At 46.6% G+C, this 14,587-nt stretch overlaps 2 protein-coding genes across 15 annotated transcripts in view; one reads left to right on the top strand and one right to left on the bottom strand.

Annotated features, from left to right (window-relative positions):
• SYNE2 (spectrin repeat containing nuclear envelope protein 2) overlaps nucleotides 1-1,351 on the top strand; it is a 342,816-nt gene extending 341,465 nt beyond the window's left edge. For all 14 annotated transcript variants that reach the window (XM_086709562.1, XM_086709567.1, XM_086709569.1 and 11 more), the window contains one exon: nucleotides 269-1,351. In XM_086709562.1, the coding sequence (XP_086565688.1) occupies nucleotides 269-482 (214 nt within the window). In that variant the 3' untranslated portion in view covers nucleotides 483-1,351. The remainder of the gene's footprint in view (nucleotides 1-268) is intronic.
• A 3,793-nt stretch (nucleotides 1,352-5,144) lies between these two features.
• Nucleotides 5,145-14,587, bottom strand: part of ESR2 (estrogen receptor 2) — a 73,602-nt gene continuing 64,159 nt past the window's right edge. The window contains exons 8-9 of the mRNA XM_025918677.2: nucleotides 11,599-11,779; nucleotides 5,145-9,751 (exon numbers count right to left, since the gene is read on the bottom strand). Of these exons, the coding sequence (XP_025774462.1) occupies nucleotides 9,562-9,751; nucleotides 11,599-11,779 (371 nt within the window). The 3' untranslated portion in view covers nucleotides 5,145-9,561. The remainder of the gene's footprint in view (nucleotides 9,752-11,598; nucleotides 11,780-14,587) is intronic.

Genomic DNA, 14,587 nt, shown 5'->3' with positions numbered 1-14,587 from the left:
GAGTCCTCTGTTCCACACACGCACACACACACGCACCTCACCAGTCTTGCCAATGCCACGCTCCAGGTGTTTGTAAGAACCCAGTTGACTTGTTTTCTTCAGTCTGGAAAGGGGCTGGGCTGCTCTTCCAGAACTGAACCTCAGTCGTGGGCACCCACTTTCACGTCAGGCCCCGTATGTCTCACCTAACGCAGGCAGGGGTCAGGTAGCTCGAGGGGGTGCGGCGTCCGGAACCTCCTGCTCACCTCTTCACCTGGTCTGTTGGCAGGGTGCCCAGCCCCGGCAGCTCGCGGCCACAGCGCTCCTTCCTGGCACGGGTGATCAGGGCGGCGCTGCCCCTGCAGCTGCTCCTGCTGCTGCTGCTGCTCCTGGCCTGCCTGCTGCCCTCCTCGGAAGAGGACTACAGCTGCACGCAGGCCAACAACTTCGCCAGGTCCTTTTACCCCATGCTGAGGTACACCAACGGGCCGCCCCCCACCTAGAGGCCCCGCCTGGCCTGCGGCACCTCACCACCGCCCGGCTTCGCGGGTGCCTGACCCGGCCCCTGCCCCATCAGCGGCGCCCCGCGGCCGGGCTGGGATCTTGCCGCAGACACCGCCCTCCAGGCTGGCCGGAGAGGGCTTCCGAATGACATTCTGCCCTGGGGGCAGGGAGCCGGGCAGCGGGCGCCCCAGGCAGTTTGACATAGCTCTTTGATGGGTCTGGGATCTCTGGAAACTGCAGCTGCCTGAAGAGCCGAGCTCTCCGCGAATTCCGATTTGAAAAACGACATTATTAAAATGTACCTACTCTGCTCAACGGACAGTAGCGTTCACCCCACGTTACCGAAACACGCTAGCGGATTCCACCTTAGAAATGGTTCGGAAACTCACGTGCACCCTTAGCTGGTTGACTGAAACAATCATATTTAAGAGATTTAGAATTAATTTTACTCCAATCAGCTAGCAATCTTGAGCTACAGGTTATAAACCAAAATGTTCTGTTCTGTACTTAGGTCTGCTCTTTTATATTGCTTTAAATTTTTAAAGAAATTATATTGCATGGATGTGGTTATTTGTGCATATTTTTTAACAATGCTGGATCTGTATGAATAATGTAAACTTTGATTTTTTTAAAAGAATCAGATTTTAGCTTGACCTTTTGACTAATGTACAGTAAATGCCAAACTACTTGATAGGGATGTTTTTGTAAGTTAATTTTATAAGACTTTCACATTTAAAGTGATGCTTCAGGTTTTGTTTAGCTGTTTGGCCATGGGGGGGGGGAGGGAGGTTGTTACAGAAACTTGAAGCTATTTGTGGTATGTACAATTCAAATGTTTCTCATTAAAACAACCATACAAATACCCATACTTTTGTTGCACTGGATTATATTACAAGTTAAGTGTTATGCATAACCTTCTATAGAACAAAAATTATTTCTAAAATATTTGCTGGGGGGAGGGTGCACCTGGGTGGCTCAGTCGGTTAAACATCTGACTTCAGCTCAGGTCATGAGCTCAGGGTTTGTGGGTTCAAGCCCCACATAGGGCTCTCTGCTGCCAGCCTAGAGCCTGCTTTAGATCCTCTGTCCCCCTCTTCTGCCTCTCCCCACCTTGTTCTCTCAAAGTAAATAAACTTTTATTTTTGAGAAAGAGAGCGGGAGGGGGAGGGGCAGAGAGAGGGGGAAACAGAATCCAAAGCAGGCCCCAGGCTCTAAGCTGTGGTGGGGGAGTCCCCTCCCTAAGGAATGTGGTAAAAAAACAAACCCTCAAGATAAGGGAAGGCAACCTGGCTGCGTGCATACGTGACATCCCTCATGACCCTGTAACATGAGACCATCCAATCAGACTGTATGTCTATACGTTACCCATATATGGGAGACAAGCAGAAAATGCATAAAAGGCTACACCACCCGGGCGTCCGGGCTCACTTTTCGGTAGGAACCCAACTGAGCCCGTGCTGGCACGAATAAAGTTGCTTCCTGGAAAGAAAAGCCGCGGTGTTAGGGCTCTCTGTACAAGAAACCTGCTACACTGTCAGCACAGAGCCGGAAGCGGGGCTCAAACTCACAAACCGGGAGATCATGACCTGAGGCAAAGTCAGACGCTTAACCGACTGAGCCACCCAGGCGCCCCAATAAATAAACTTTTAAAAAATATATATTTGGGGGGATTTATTGGTTTTAATTCCAAGCCAAGCTTTATATTATTTAACTTTGTACAGAATAACTTGTGAGATCTAAACTCCCACAACCTGCATATGTAGAAATTACCCAGTGTGTGTCCCCCTAGTGCTGTAGGGAGTGATGAAGGCAGCATGGTGGGGAAGGTGGGTACAAAGGAAAAGATCATTTCACCCAGATTTTTCTATTCCCAGCTCTCTCCAAAGCGAACAGATTTTAACAAATGTTACAGGGATTAGAAGTCGCTGAACCAGTTCCTGGGTTAACTGTTCCTAACCTGCAGCTCTTGACCCACGGGAGACACCACTGACCTAATGGTCACCTCGGTCAGTGCCCTCTCTCCTTCTCTGCCGAGCACAGACCTCAGGGGAAGCCAAGGATGCTTATCTGTGGGTGAAGCCCAGACTCTCAGCGCCAGTGGCCCCTTCTGCAGGTGAGACATCCCCAGGACATGTGCAGTTCCCAAGCCGCTTAAGGGACCAGTTGGAAGAAAACCAGTCTCCACTTTAACAATTGACGAAAGTGTTTGATAGGGAGAAACGGGCACTTCAAAAAAAAATTTTTTTTTTAAGTAGGCTTCATGCTCAGTGCAGAGCCCAGTGTAGGGCTTGAACTCATGACCCTGAGATCAAGACCTGAGCTAAGATCAAGTCAGGCACCTAACCAACTGAGCCACCCACGTGCCCCACTGTACTTTTTTTTTTTTTTTAACCGCCAAGTCTTTTGATGCTTTAAAATAATTCATTTCTTTTCATGGATTACAAAAATTCCAGAGGAACATTTAAGGGAAAAATGATACCCAAACTTTTTTTCTAAGCCACTGAGTTGGTTAGAAGGAGGTCCTTGCTCCAGTTTTGCAGAATCTTGACCTCCTTCTCTTCCAGTCCAAAAGAGGTGATGGCTCCAGAAACCTATGACCCTGGAGCAAGTCAAAGTTCCAGTGAAAGAAAAGCGTCTGCATTTTAAAGCCTAATTGTACACATATATTCTCAAAATAACGGTCTTTGAGTCTTGAGTCTGTATGTCAGGCAAACCAGGACTCTTACGTGGGGGAGCTGCATTTTATTTGAACACACAGTGCCTGTGGTCATAAATCACCAGGGTGAGATTAGTTGACCAAAGATTAAATTGCTGCCATTTAAAAAGTCTTTGACAGGGGCGCCTGGGCGGCATAGTCAAGTGTCCAATCTCGTGGTTCGAACCCCACGTTGGGCTCTGCTGACAGCTCAGAACCTGGAGCCTGCTTCAGATTCTGTGTCTCCCTCTCTCTCAGCCCCTCCCCCACTAGCACTCCCGTCTCTCTCAAACTTTAAAAAAAAATTTTTTTTTAAGTCTTTGACAGCTTAAGACAGATTCTAACCCTCCTGAAATTGTAGGCAAGCATTTGTTGCTTATGTACCTTTTTCTGGGAAGACTGTCCATGGTTTTCATCAAGTTCTTAAAGGGTGCTGCAAACCTAAAATAGAATAGAATTCAGATATGGGAACACGGACTAATTAAGCCTAATTATTGAAAGTTCTTATATTCCCAACAAATACATTTTTAAAGCCAAAATTATGAAAAACACTTTATTTAGCTTATGTCACATTAAACTTCTTTCCATAAACATTAAGGGGACACAGCAGAGGGGAAAAGCAGTCGTGGGAAGAACGGAAAGCAGACCTCAAAACTTGCTGTCACACAACATTCATTTGTGAAAAGGCCCAAATGTACAAGGCTACTTAATGGTACAAAGCATTCACCTGAAAAAATGACAAGCTATAGCCAGCCAACAGGCTCTGAGGTACACAGGACCACCAGATGACAAAGCCACAGCACCAAGAGTCCGGGCAGTTAGACACCCAGCGCAGAAGAACAAACGTGCGGAGACCGTGCTAATAGGAGCTGCTCAGGACCAGCGTTCACAAGCCTTCGCCCTTCCCATGAAGGAAATCCTCCCACACATTAACAGCCAGCCACTGGCCTCACAAGTGGATAGGATCCTTGGAACTCCAAAAATAAAAGAAAGCGGGGGAAAGAAGGATCCTTGACTCCAAAGCAACAAAAAGGGTTATAAGAAGATTGCATATCGCAGAGACAGTGCACATCTTCGAGCTGTCACTGGAGCCGAAATTCCAGGAACTTTGAGAGCTACAAAGAATACACGGCATGTGTTTCACACGATTGTATACCAAACTCCACGGGGAAGCATCAGTAAGTACCTAAAAGGTGTGAGAATTTTACAGGGGTAAATTTCCAAGGAACCCCGTACTCCACTCCAGTGCATCTGGGGAAAGCAATAGCAGATAGGAGGTGACAGGAATACCACCCATTGGCTTAGGAGCCCAGGGTGAGGGAACACTAGAACTCTTCATTTTCTGTTCCACCTGTATAAAGTTTTCTGCAGGCCCCATCTAAGCCAAAAAGGTAGGAGGACCTAAAGATACAACAGAGGGCAACTGTAACTTTTTTTTTTTTTTTTTTTTTTGAGAGAGAGGGCACAAGAGCAAGGGGCAGGGAGAAAGAGAGAGGAGAGAGAGAATCCCATAAAGACAGAGAGAGAGAGAGAGAGAGAAGTGGGACACGAGCTCCTGAACTGTGAGATCATGACCTGAGCTGAAGTCAGATGCTCACGACTGAGCCACCCAGGTGCCCAGAGGCAACCCTAACTCTAATGTGTGTTACACACTGAGATTCACATCAAGCAGCAGGAGCAATGCTGGCCAGGCAGGCAGAAGACTTCCATTCCTGTCCAACTTTACCATAAGTAGTTTTATGACTTTGAGCAGGTCAGCTTACCCCTCTGGGCTTTAATTTTACGTGTGGATAAAAGCTGAGACTCAACCTCTATGTCAAGTTTGCAAGATGTCACTGTGCCTACAGGGTATTGCGGAAATTGGGAAGGTCCCACTTAAACCAGAGCAGCCACGCGTGTCAGATCGCAATTGATGAATAGATTCTGCAGTCTAAAAATATTTCTTTAGTGTTTTGGGGTATTTTTTTTTGGTGTGTGTTTTGTTTTGTTTTTAACTAAACTGCATGATTACTTTAAGCTTTGGAACTTTACTTGTGTTTAGCTCTGTCACTAACTGCCCTGTGTGACCTTGAGCAAGTTTGCTTGTACCCTCTGTTTTCCAGAGCCAGAAAATTAGGATAACGGTAATTATTATGAGGAGTAAATGCAAAAGTATGAGGCATGGAGAACTATGGCACACAGTAAGTGTTCCACAAATGTTACTTTTAGGTACTAAATGATGTATTTTTATCATTTCCTTCACGTAACCTTTATTATGTTTTCTAAAAGGCTTTCAGCAGCTTAAAGAAATGGGTCAAATCTTAATAAAAAACATTTTGTTTCAAAACAGACCTATATACTGAAGGTGCACCTTGAATTTGAAAAAGTGTCCCTATATGCAAGCTCCTTAGCTGATTTAAATAAAAACCAAACTTTTCACATGCTAGAATATTCTAGATTTGCTTCAACCTAGCTTACTTATATGATTATATAAGTCACTCTGCCAAGAACTGGTAACTCATGTCTTTTTACTGAACTCTAGAATAATTGCCTTCTAGCTGAGTCGGCAGGTGAAATAATCCAGATAAAGATTGTCTCACTGCAGAACTTTTGTTGATTTGCCTTGTTTTGGTTTTAATACAGTTGAGACCCTCTAGATTTGTTATTAGGCTGACAATCTTCCGTTCCCACCTCAAGTGTTTAAGAAAAATCTCCTCAAAATGATGTTAGGGTCGAATCCTCTGTAATGGTCCCAGTAGACAGTATGAATGTGACAGGCCTGAGGCCACACAGAGGGGACGGGGGAGGGGTGGGGGACACAGGACAACGTGTGCACACTCACTGTGCAGCCCCAGGCTCGCCCACACCGTCCTCTCTAGGAATTGCCAGTTCCCTCCCGGGATTCCGAGTGAATGCTCTCTTCTAACGTTCCCTGTGTTAAGAATATTCCATGTTAATTATTTCATTAACATTTGCCGTATGATTCTGTATGAGACACTCGTGCTTTTGGAATTAAGCCCAAATCTCATTCGTCTCCCACAAATAAGCTTCTTACATTAAACAATAACTTGCAGATCAAAATGGAAGAAAAGAATCTTGCCACACGAGTGTGAGGCAAAGCTAAGATCATTCTTCCATAATACATAAAGTGTAGCTGGGTGGGGTTTTTTTCCCCCTCTGATACTCAAAAGTTAATTCCTGTTTACATTTATCAGGTCCTATTTCCCCGAGTTAATTCCTTTTGAAAACTGATCTTGGAAACAACAAAATCCTGGCTTAGCTATGGCAGAATTTAAAGTTGTCTATAGATCACTTTGAGGGGTATGGATACCCCCCAAAAAAAGATGACATTTAAAAGAAAGCACTATTAAAGAGAAATGATTCATCTTTAAAATGGATACTGAGAGTTTACCAAAAACATAAAAACTGCACACTGGTGTCTTTAGAGGACACGTTTGGAGCAGATGGGCACAGAGATTCGAAACACTCCATCTGCAGTGGGGGAAAGGGCCCTAAAATATTCTAAACAAAATGAAGAACTCTTTTCAACTATACGCCATGTCATCTCAACTGCCTACTTGGCCCAGATCCCAGTTCTAAGAGACAGCCTTGCACGGAGGAGGCCCCCCCAGGCTAGACTAACCTGTACCAGCAGCACAACCCCCCCCCCCCCCCAATGGCAACCTGAGCCAAGAAGAAATTACCAACGTGTTACATCCCCCTCGTGGCTGAATCTAAATGCAGTGAAGCAAGCAGCCTCAAGAAGCATGTGGGAATAATGAGGGGATGCGTAGTGGGTGCTGGAAGGGTTTACTCAAGCACATGCACCCTCCGGGCAAGCACAGGGTTTGGCACGGAAAGGTGCTTAGACACCTGAGACAAATCTGGTTTCTACCTTGGGCAGCAAAATCCAACCTAAAAAATGTCACTACATGCTTCTGTGGCAGTGGCTTGGACCTCATTCTGTTTTGTTTTTGTTTTTGAACCTGGTAGTCTCTTTTGTAAGTACAATTAAGAACATTTCATCAGCAGGGGCACCTGGGTGGCTCAGTCAGTTAAGCGTCTGACTTCAGCTCAAGTCATGATCTCACAGTGTCGTGAGGTCAAGCCCTGCATCGGGCTCTGTGCGACAGCGCGGAGCCTGCTTCAGATCTTCTGTCTCTCTCACTCTCTGCCCCTCCGCAGTTTGCGCGCGTGCGCTCTTTCTCTCTCGCATGCGCACGCACAAAATAAACAAACGTGAAAAAAGAGAGAGACAGAGAGAACTTCATCAGTAAATACTTGTTCAAGACTGCCTCCTTTGCCTCCCACTTCGGTTTCCCCAACCTGCTATCTTCTGTTCAACGTTCAGGGTTCTAGGCTGCCCAGAAAGAAAGAAAATTGACCTTCTGGATGACACTGGTTCCCCAGTTCCTGTAAAAGGCAGTCCATGTGATCTATACCAAATCTCACCTAGGCTGCAACACTGAGCCACTAGGAATAATTTCAGGCCACCTTAGACTACAGACAATGGCATGTTCTCTAGGTCTGTGTCCACGTGTTTCTGAAACGGCTCTGCTCAACTTTCAGTAAAACTGCACCAAAATTAAGAATTATCCAAGGACTCCCTAGCAGAAACCAACCTTTACAACATTGAATTTAATTTTCCTAATGACTTAGTAAATACAGAGTGTGCTAGCAAAGTAAACCTATTTTCGAAAAAAGAATGAGTTTAATCTCCTCTCACAAGGTAATTTTTTTAAAACATCATCAAAAAAATCATACATGATTATTTAACTGCTCACTTTCAAGGTACAGATGTAACTCATTTTACGCATTCACCATGTTCCTGAAGGTTTCCGTTATGAAAAAGTGAGTTAAAATTGTAATTTCAGAGGTGCTTTATCACCTCGTCCTATTTATGTTCCACTTGAAATAGGAACTAATAGTTTACAAAGTTCCCCCCCCCCACACTCACCATAGAAATGTTCTGATAAGAAAACAGTTCAAAAGAGCCGTAGGATGTAAAAGAATTCTTGCTATAAATATCCCTAAATATATATATATATATATATATATTTTTTTTTTTTTTTTTTTAAGTAGAGTTTGCAGACCAGGGTTGTTCAGGTGGTAATGCTCACCAAATCTACACTGTGGCCATGAACCCGACATACCGGTGTGTCTGTAGCCATTCATCTTTCCACGAACAGCATGCCTTGCACACACAGCCTGACGTGTCCCTGTCTATGGATGGCTGATGTGATAATTGTGGATGTCCCAGGGAAGCACTGTGGCTGTGACCCAAACCCACAAGAGAAACCCATTCCTGCAAACACTGGGCCTTTCTCCCGCACACTGGGCACCTGGGACAAAAGAGTTTTGAGGAAGGAAAATTCCAGGGGCAGTTAGATTTAAATGTCTACAATCCTCCATGAAAGTGATCACAAACACACATGCACCCCAAATAATTAGCAGGCTCTATGAATGCAAACCAAGAGGAATGAACCTCTATGAAGATGGCGGCAAGGTCAAGTGTGGCGGTGGGGGGGGGGGGCGTGGGGGTGGAGAACGTGGCTCACTTCCCAGCCTGACCACCGGCTCCCCAGGTTGCAATCCCTCTGGCCTTCAATGGTAATAGTGATACATGGCCTTAGTCCTCACAGATTTGTGAAGCAGGTTTGTAGAGCTAGTTCATTCATTCATTGTTTGGTTTTCAATCCTATAATCAAGTAGCCCGGAAGAGGGCAAACAAAGGCCTATCTAAGGGCAGGTTAGGTGGCACAATAAAGGTTAGTCCACTTCTTGGGGCACCTGGGTGGCTCAGTCGGGTAAGCATCCGACTTCGGCTCAGGTCATGATCTCATGGTTTGTGAGTTCCAGCCCCACGTAGGGCTCTGTGCTGACAGCTCAGAGCCTGGAACCTGCTTCAGATTCTGTGTCTCCCTCTCTCTCTGCCCCTCCCCTGCTCTCACTGTCTCTCTCTCTCAAAAAAAAATAATAAACATTTAAAAAAAATTTTCTTTAAAGGTTAGTCCACTTTAAAGTGCCTCATTCTCTCCCTCTCTACCTTATAAACCTTCCACGTCAGATTTCCACCATTCATTCCAAAACCTTCAGGATGTTTCCCAGAGGAACAGAAGGGAGATGGAAAGTAAGAAAGGAACCGCACTGAGATTCTATGAGGCCAAGCGAGAGGTAAACTCTGCATTCAAACATGCTCCCTAGTTTTCTCAGCCTGACTCCTGGGAAGTGGAGAGGTCAGGTGAAGGACAGCACATGGCTGAGCCTACCATGACCCAATGAAGGACCACGCAGGAGAAAGACGATGAAGCCCGCCTACTTCCAGATGGAGCTCGCGGTTTGCATTTGGGGTTCACACTTCAGCCTCTGACCTCCTCTGTGGTCTGTTCGCCCCAGGATGGGCATCACTGAGGAGACTGGAGGTTCTGGAAGCCCTCTTTGCTCTTACTCTCCTCTGCCGGGCTGCACTCGGACCCTGTGACCAAGGACTTGTGCCCGCGAAGCGTGTGGGCATTCAGCATCTCCAGCAGCAGGTCGTAGACTGGGACCACGTTTTTGCACTTCATGTTGAGCAGGTGTTCCATGCCCTTGTTACTATGGGAACAAAGAGATGCTGAGAGTCCTTCCGGTGAGGCAGCCGTGGGAACTTCAAAATCTTCCCCAACTCTCGCCAACAAAGTCGGTCCACCCCACACCCCAAATCCCTTTGCCATTTGCTCTAGGTAGGGTCCTTCCATCTGGCTCCATCAATCATCTACACTGAAGGGCAAGCACCTCAGTGTCCCACCACCCACCCGCAGTGGCCCGACAGAACATGGCACAGAGTGCAATTCTCATTTTTCATACCAGTTATGTTCTATATAGTTGCCACCAACACTGAATCGGCAAATACACTGCTCCTGGGGAAAATACAGAGGCTCTGGTCACAACATTTTCATCCTCCAATTCATACATAACCTAGGTGTACCTGTGTTTGTGTTTAAAGACACCTTGTTTAACACAACTTGTCGCTTCATTAGCATTTACCTCACAGTCTATGGTACCATAGCTCATGCATGAATAAAAGCTGATCTAACTCGCATATTCTCTCCATAAGGCACATCACAGCCTTCTTGCACTTAGGAACACTGACAGTGCTTCAGTACTGTGCTTGGGGGCCACGTTTAGACACTGAAATCTCCCAACAAAAAGCACAAAAAAGTGCAAAAACATGGCACTTCAGAGACCACGTAAAGGACATTTCTTCACAGTATGAGGGCCGAAACAAGAATGCAAGTGTCACCTTGTTTGACCTCAGTTGGGAATGTACGTGTGGGCAACTCAAATTTTTTGCCACTCTGCACACGTCCTTGAGTGAGCACGAAAAATGCCATAGAGTATGGATTCAGGGGTTACAAATAAATTTGTAAACGTAGTCACCTTTGCAAATACAGAATCTGTGAATAATGAGAATGGATGGTACCTGTTCTGAAAATGATCCTGGTGGCAAATAATCATTCAAGAGGAAACAAGGCAAAGGTTGTTTTCATTTCCGCCCCCTTGTAATAATCCTCGAGGTGAGTACTGTCCTTCCCCACAGCCCCCAGACTTTCGTCCTCCTTGGGAAGCAACTACTTTCCAACCTCATCTCCCCTCTTCCTGCTCCAGGGCAGGGTGACCCTCGTCCCGGGAGCCATCTAGCACTGAGCATCACTATCCCAGCACAGAGCTACCATCCTACACCAGGGGAGTCCCTCGTCGTCAGAACACATGATTCGTGTTCCCTGAATACACTCCACTCACGGCCCTACCTTCCTAAACCTGCTGGCCTCGCCAGTTCCCTTTGGTCTCATTCTTAATATCCTGATGCTGTCACAAGAACAGAACCACTCTTTAAACACAAACACAGGTACACCAAGGTTATGTATGAATTGGAGGATGAAAATGTTGTGACCAGAGCCTCTCAGGAACCTAACCCTGTATTTCCCCCAGGAGCAATGCATTTGCTGCTTCAGTACTTCCCCAGATCACTAGCCTCAGGAGTTGATCTAACCTCCCCAAGAAAATGACCTCAGAGTAGTGGTGCAGGGAGGGGAGGCACGTCACGTTAGGAGAGACACTGCCCTTTTTAGAATTCCGTGAACAAGCCCAAAGCCCCAGCAACTAAAAAACAGATGAAGGATGCCATAAATATCCTATAAGGGGTCACATGACATCTAGTCAGTGCCCACTATGCCAATCTTTGGCCACAGGCTCATGCACCGATGAAGGGACCCCACCACCACCACCATTCCCTTTCAGGGGGTTATTTTCCTTTAGAGGTAAAAATTCTACCTTATTACTCTCAAACTTGCAAACGCTTTCTCAAAGCTCTTCACCCTTCTCAGAGCACATGCGTGCAACCCCCCCCCCCCACACACATTCAGTGGAGCTGCCCTCCCACCCCCACCCCAGGATCGTACCTGGCGTGTCTGACGTGAGAAAGGAGCATCAGGAGGTTAGCCAGGCGGACTGGCTGCTGCTGGGAGGGAATCCCGCTCTTGGCAATCACCCAGACCAGAGCATCGGTCACAGCGTTCAGTAAGTGAGTCAGCTTCCGGCTGCTGTCAGCCTCCTGGCTTGCTGCGGCTAACGGGTGCATACCTGGACGGAGAACAACAGCCACGAGTCATTGCTCTGAGGAGAGGGAATGGAAGTCGTGTATCCAGCAGCTAAGAATGCCTACATTCTCCAGAAAGGGGGCCAAATTGATCCGGGCTGTTCTGGCATCTACACATATAGTGAAGTCTTAAAAAATCTTCACCTGCCCATGGTGTCCTTCCCCCGAGAGCCAGCCTGGCTGAATGCGGGCGGACTAACTGGTCTCTCAAAATGCCACGTGGCCCACAACCGTGGCTTTTCCTAGCAGTAAACCCATCTGGTGGCCTGAACCATTACATGGTGTTTCTCAGCTGTAGTAACAGCTACATACAGAGAGGGTCAGAGAGTGAGATTAATTCTACTCTCAGCCCCTAGGAGGCCCCCTCATCTAAGGGGAGTTGAACAAACATAAACGAATGACCACGGCGACGTAGCCTCCCCTGTCCACCACATGCAGACAGCCATGGCAGGCCCGCTGTCCAGGCCCTTGGCATCACACCTCTGGTGGCACCACCTCACTGGGGCAGGAAGACCATCTCTAGTTCTTGGACCCCAGACCAGTTTCCTAGTGCTTCCGGCCTGAGCACCTCATTGAGCAAAGCCTGCAGGCACATGACTCCTGAGATCCCCAAAGCCATCCTCGAAGTAGGCTGTTCCCCACCCCCCACCTCATCCTACCCTGCCAGGTGTTTAATCCCCCTCTGACTCTAGGATCTAAGATACTGTGGCCTCCCAGTATTTGCAAAATAACGGCTCAGGTAAATCCTCTTGCCCCCACACCCCACCACCAATCCTGCCTCCTGCATCCCTGGAAGCAGGGAAATAATTAGCTTCTCTTCCAGGCTTTCGGTTTCAAAGTAAGAATAAATGGCAACTCTATGGAACCAACCAGGGACCTGCCGGCTGTGTGCTAGAAGGATAATGAGGACCAGCACACCATCATCCACGGAATTTGGGCACTTTCCGTTCTCTTTTTTTTATTGGTATTTTTAGTTCAATTAAGGTAGCTCAGTTCCACACAGTTCAGTGGAGGCAAGGGACATCTTGAACCACAATTATGCAAGTGTAATGCTTCACCACACCCCTGGGGCCTGTCCCTCCACAATGTCTGACGATGTAGGCTTAAAATATTCATCTTTTTACAGTAACCCAGAACTGCTTCTCTAACTCACAGGCTCACCTCATTCTCCACAGTGACGCTTCCTGAATCCCCCCATATCCTCAAAACTCTGACTGAACCCCACAGCAGGTGACCTGCCCTCACACCGCAAGGGAAACAAGTCCCACCCTTGGCCCAACGTGCCCCTTCCAAGCCACCAAAATGCAGACCCGCTCATGTGGCTCCCTTTCATGACTTCCCTGCTCTTGGGTCAGAGTCCAAACCATCTGACGCAGCTTTCAAGGGTACCAGGCCACTCTCTGCTCTTTTCACCCTCATCTCCCACCGCACCTCATCTTGAACCCTTTTAACTCCAGAGCAGGTGATGCAAAGAACACGCCCAACTTTCTGCTTAGGAACTCGCTCGCTCTCCCTCTCCTCCTCTCCACCCTCCCTCTTTTGCTTATTCACATCCACTCCTCCTTTAGATCCCAGCCTGGCTGTGAACTTCCTTCTGGATGCTCTCCTGACCTCCCTACTATCCCACCCTAAGTCTACTCTGGTTCTCCTCTGAAGTTCTGACAGTGCAGACAGCACCATGTTGTCCCACATCCTGGATTTCCTTATACACACCCATGGCCACCCTTCCATCCTCAGAGACACTGGACATAAGCACTTCGAGAGCACAGACCCTGTCTGCTTATCATTATATCCTCATCACCTAGTGCAAAGACTGGCATGGAATGAATAGGCATAAAGGGAAGAATTAAGCTGAATGTACATAGGTTCAGATTTTTACATCAGGTTAGTCAATCACACCATCATAACTGAAATGATAAAAATGCAGGTTAATGCATATTTTAGGGAAACGCACAGAAAATTATTAATCTCATTAAACTTACTTCCCCGAAAATTGACCCCAGCTGCATTAACAAGTGCTTTCTCTAAACTACCCTTCAGTCCATTCTTCTACAGGATGTGTGCTCCATGGATTTCTGCTGTCAGAAATATGTTTTTGGATTCTAAAAGGATGTGTGTTGGTCCAAAGTGACAAAGTGAAAAAATAAAAATAACTCCTCAGCTAAGTATACATAGCACCATTTAGTATTCACAGCACCATTACTCATGAGAGCCTAAAAGTGGAAGCAAATCTAGTGCCCATTAATAAATGGATAAACAAAATGGGGTGTGTCCATACAATGGAGTATTACTCAGCCATAAAAAAGGACAAAAGACTCATTCATGCTACAACATGGATGAACCTTGAAAACCTTATGCCAAGTGAAAGAAGCCAGTTACAAAGGACCACAATTTGTATGGTTCCATTTATAGGACGTGTCCAGAACAGGCATATCTATACACAGGGGTGGCTGCCTAGGAGTGAAGGTGGAAGAGAAATTAGGGAGGGATGACTAATGAGTACAGGCCTTCTTTTGGGGTGATGAAAATGTTCTAAAATTGGTTGTGATGATGGGTGGTGCATAAGTCTATGGACACACTAAAATCCACTGAATTGTATACTTTAAATGGGTGAATTGTCTAGTAGGTGAATCCCTCTTCACAAAGGAGTAGTCGTTGCCAGAGGCAAGCCCTGGGTCTTCTAGAGGCTGTGGGGGCAGTGCAGCTTCCTACCGGGCCATCACTGTCCTCACCAGCAAGGAGTTTGGGGACGGGAGTCAGTTAGGTTTTGTGAGGACTGTATCAATTTTAGA

The sequence above is a fragment of the Puma concolor genome, chromosome B3, assembly GCF_028749965.1.
Source record: "Puma concolor isolate L17-30 chromosome B3, mPumCon1.1.hap2, whole genome shotgun sequence".
NCBI classification, from domain to species: domain Eukaryota; kingdom Metazoa; phylum Chordata; class Mammalia; order Carnivora; family Felidae; genus Puma; species Puma concolor.
The sequence above is the reverse complement of the archived record's forward strand: the minus strand, read 5'-3'. Positions and strand labels throughout refer to the sequence as shown.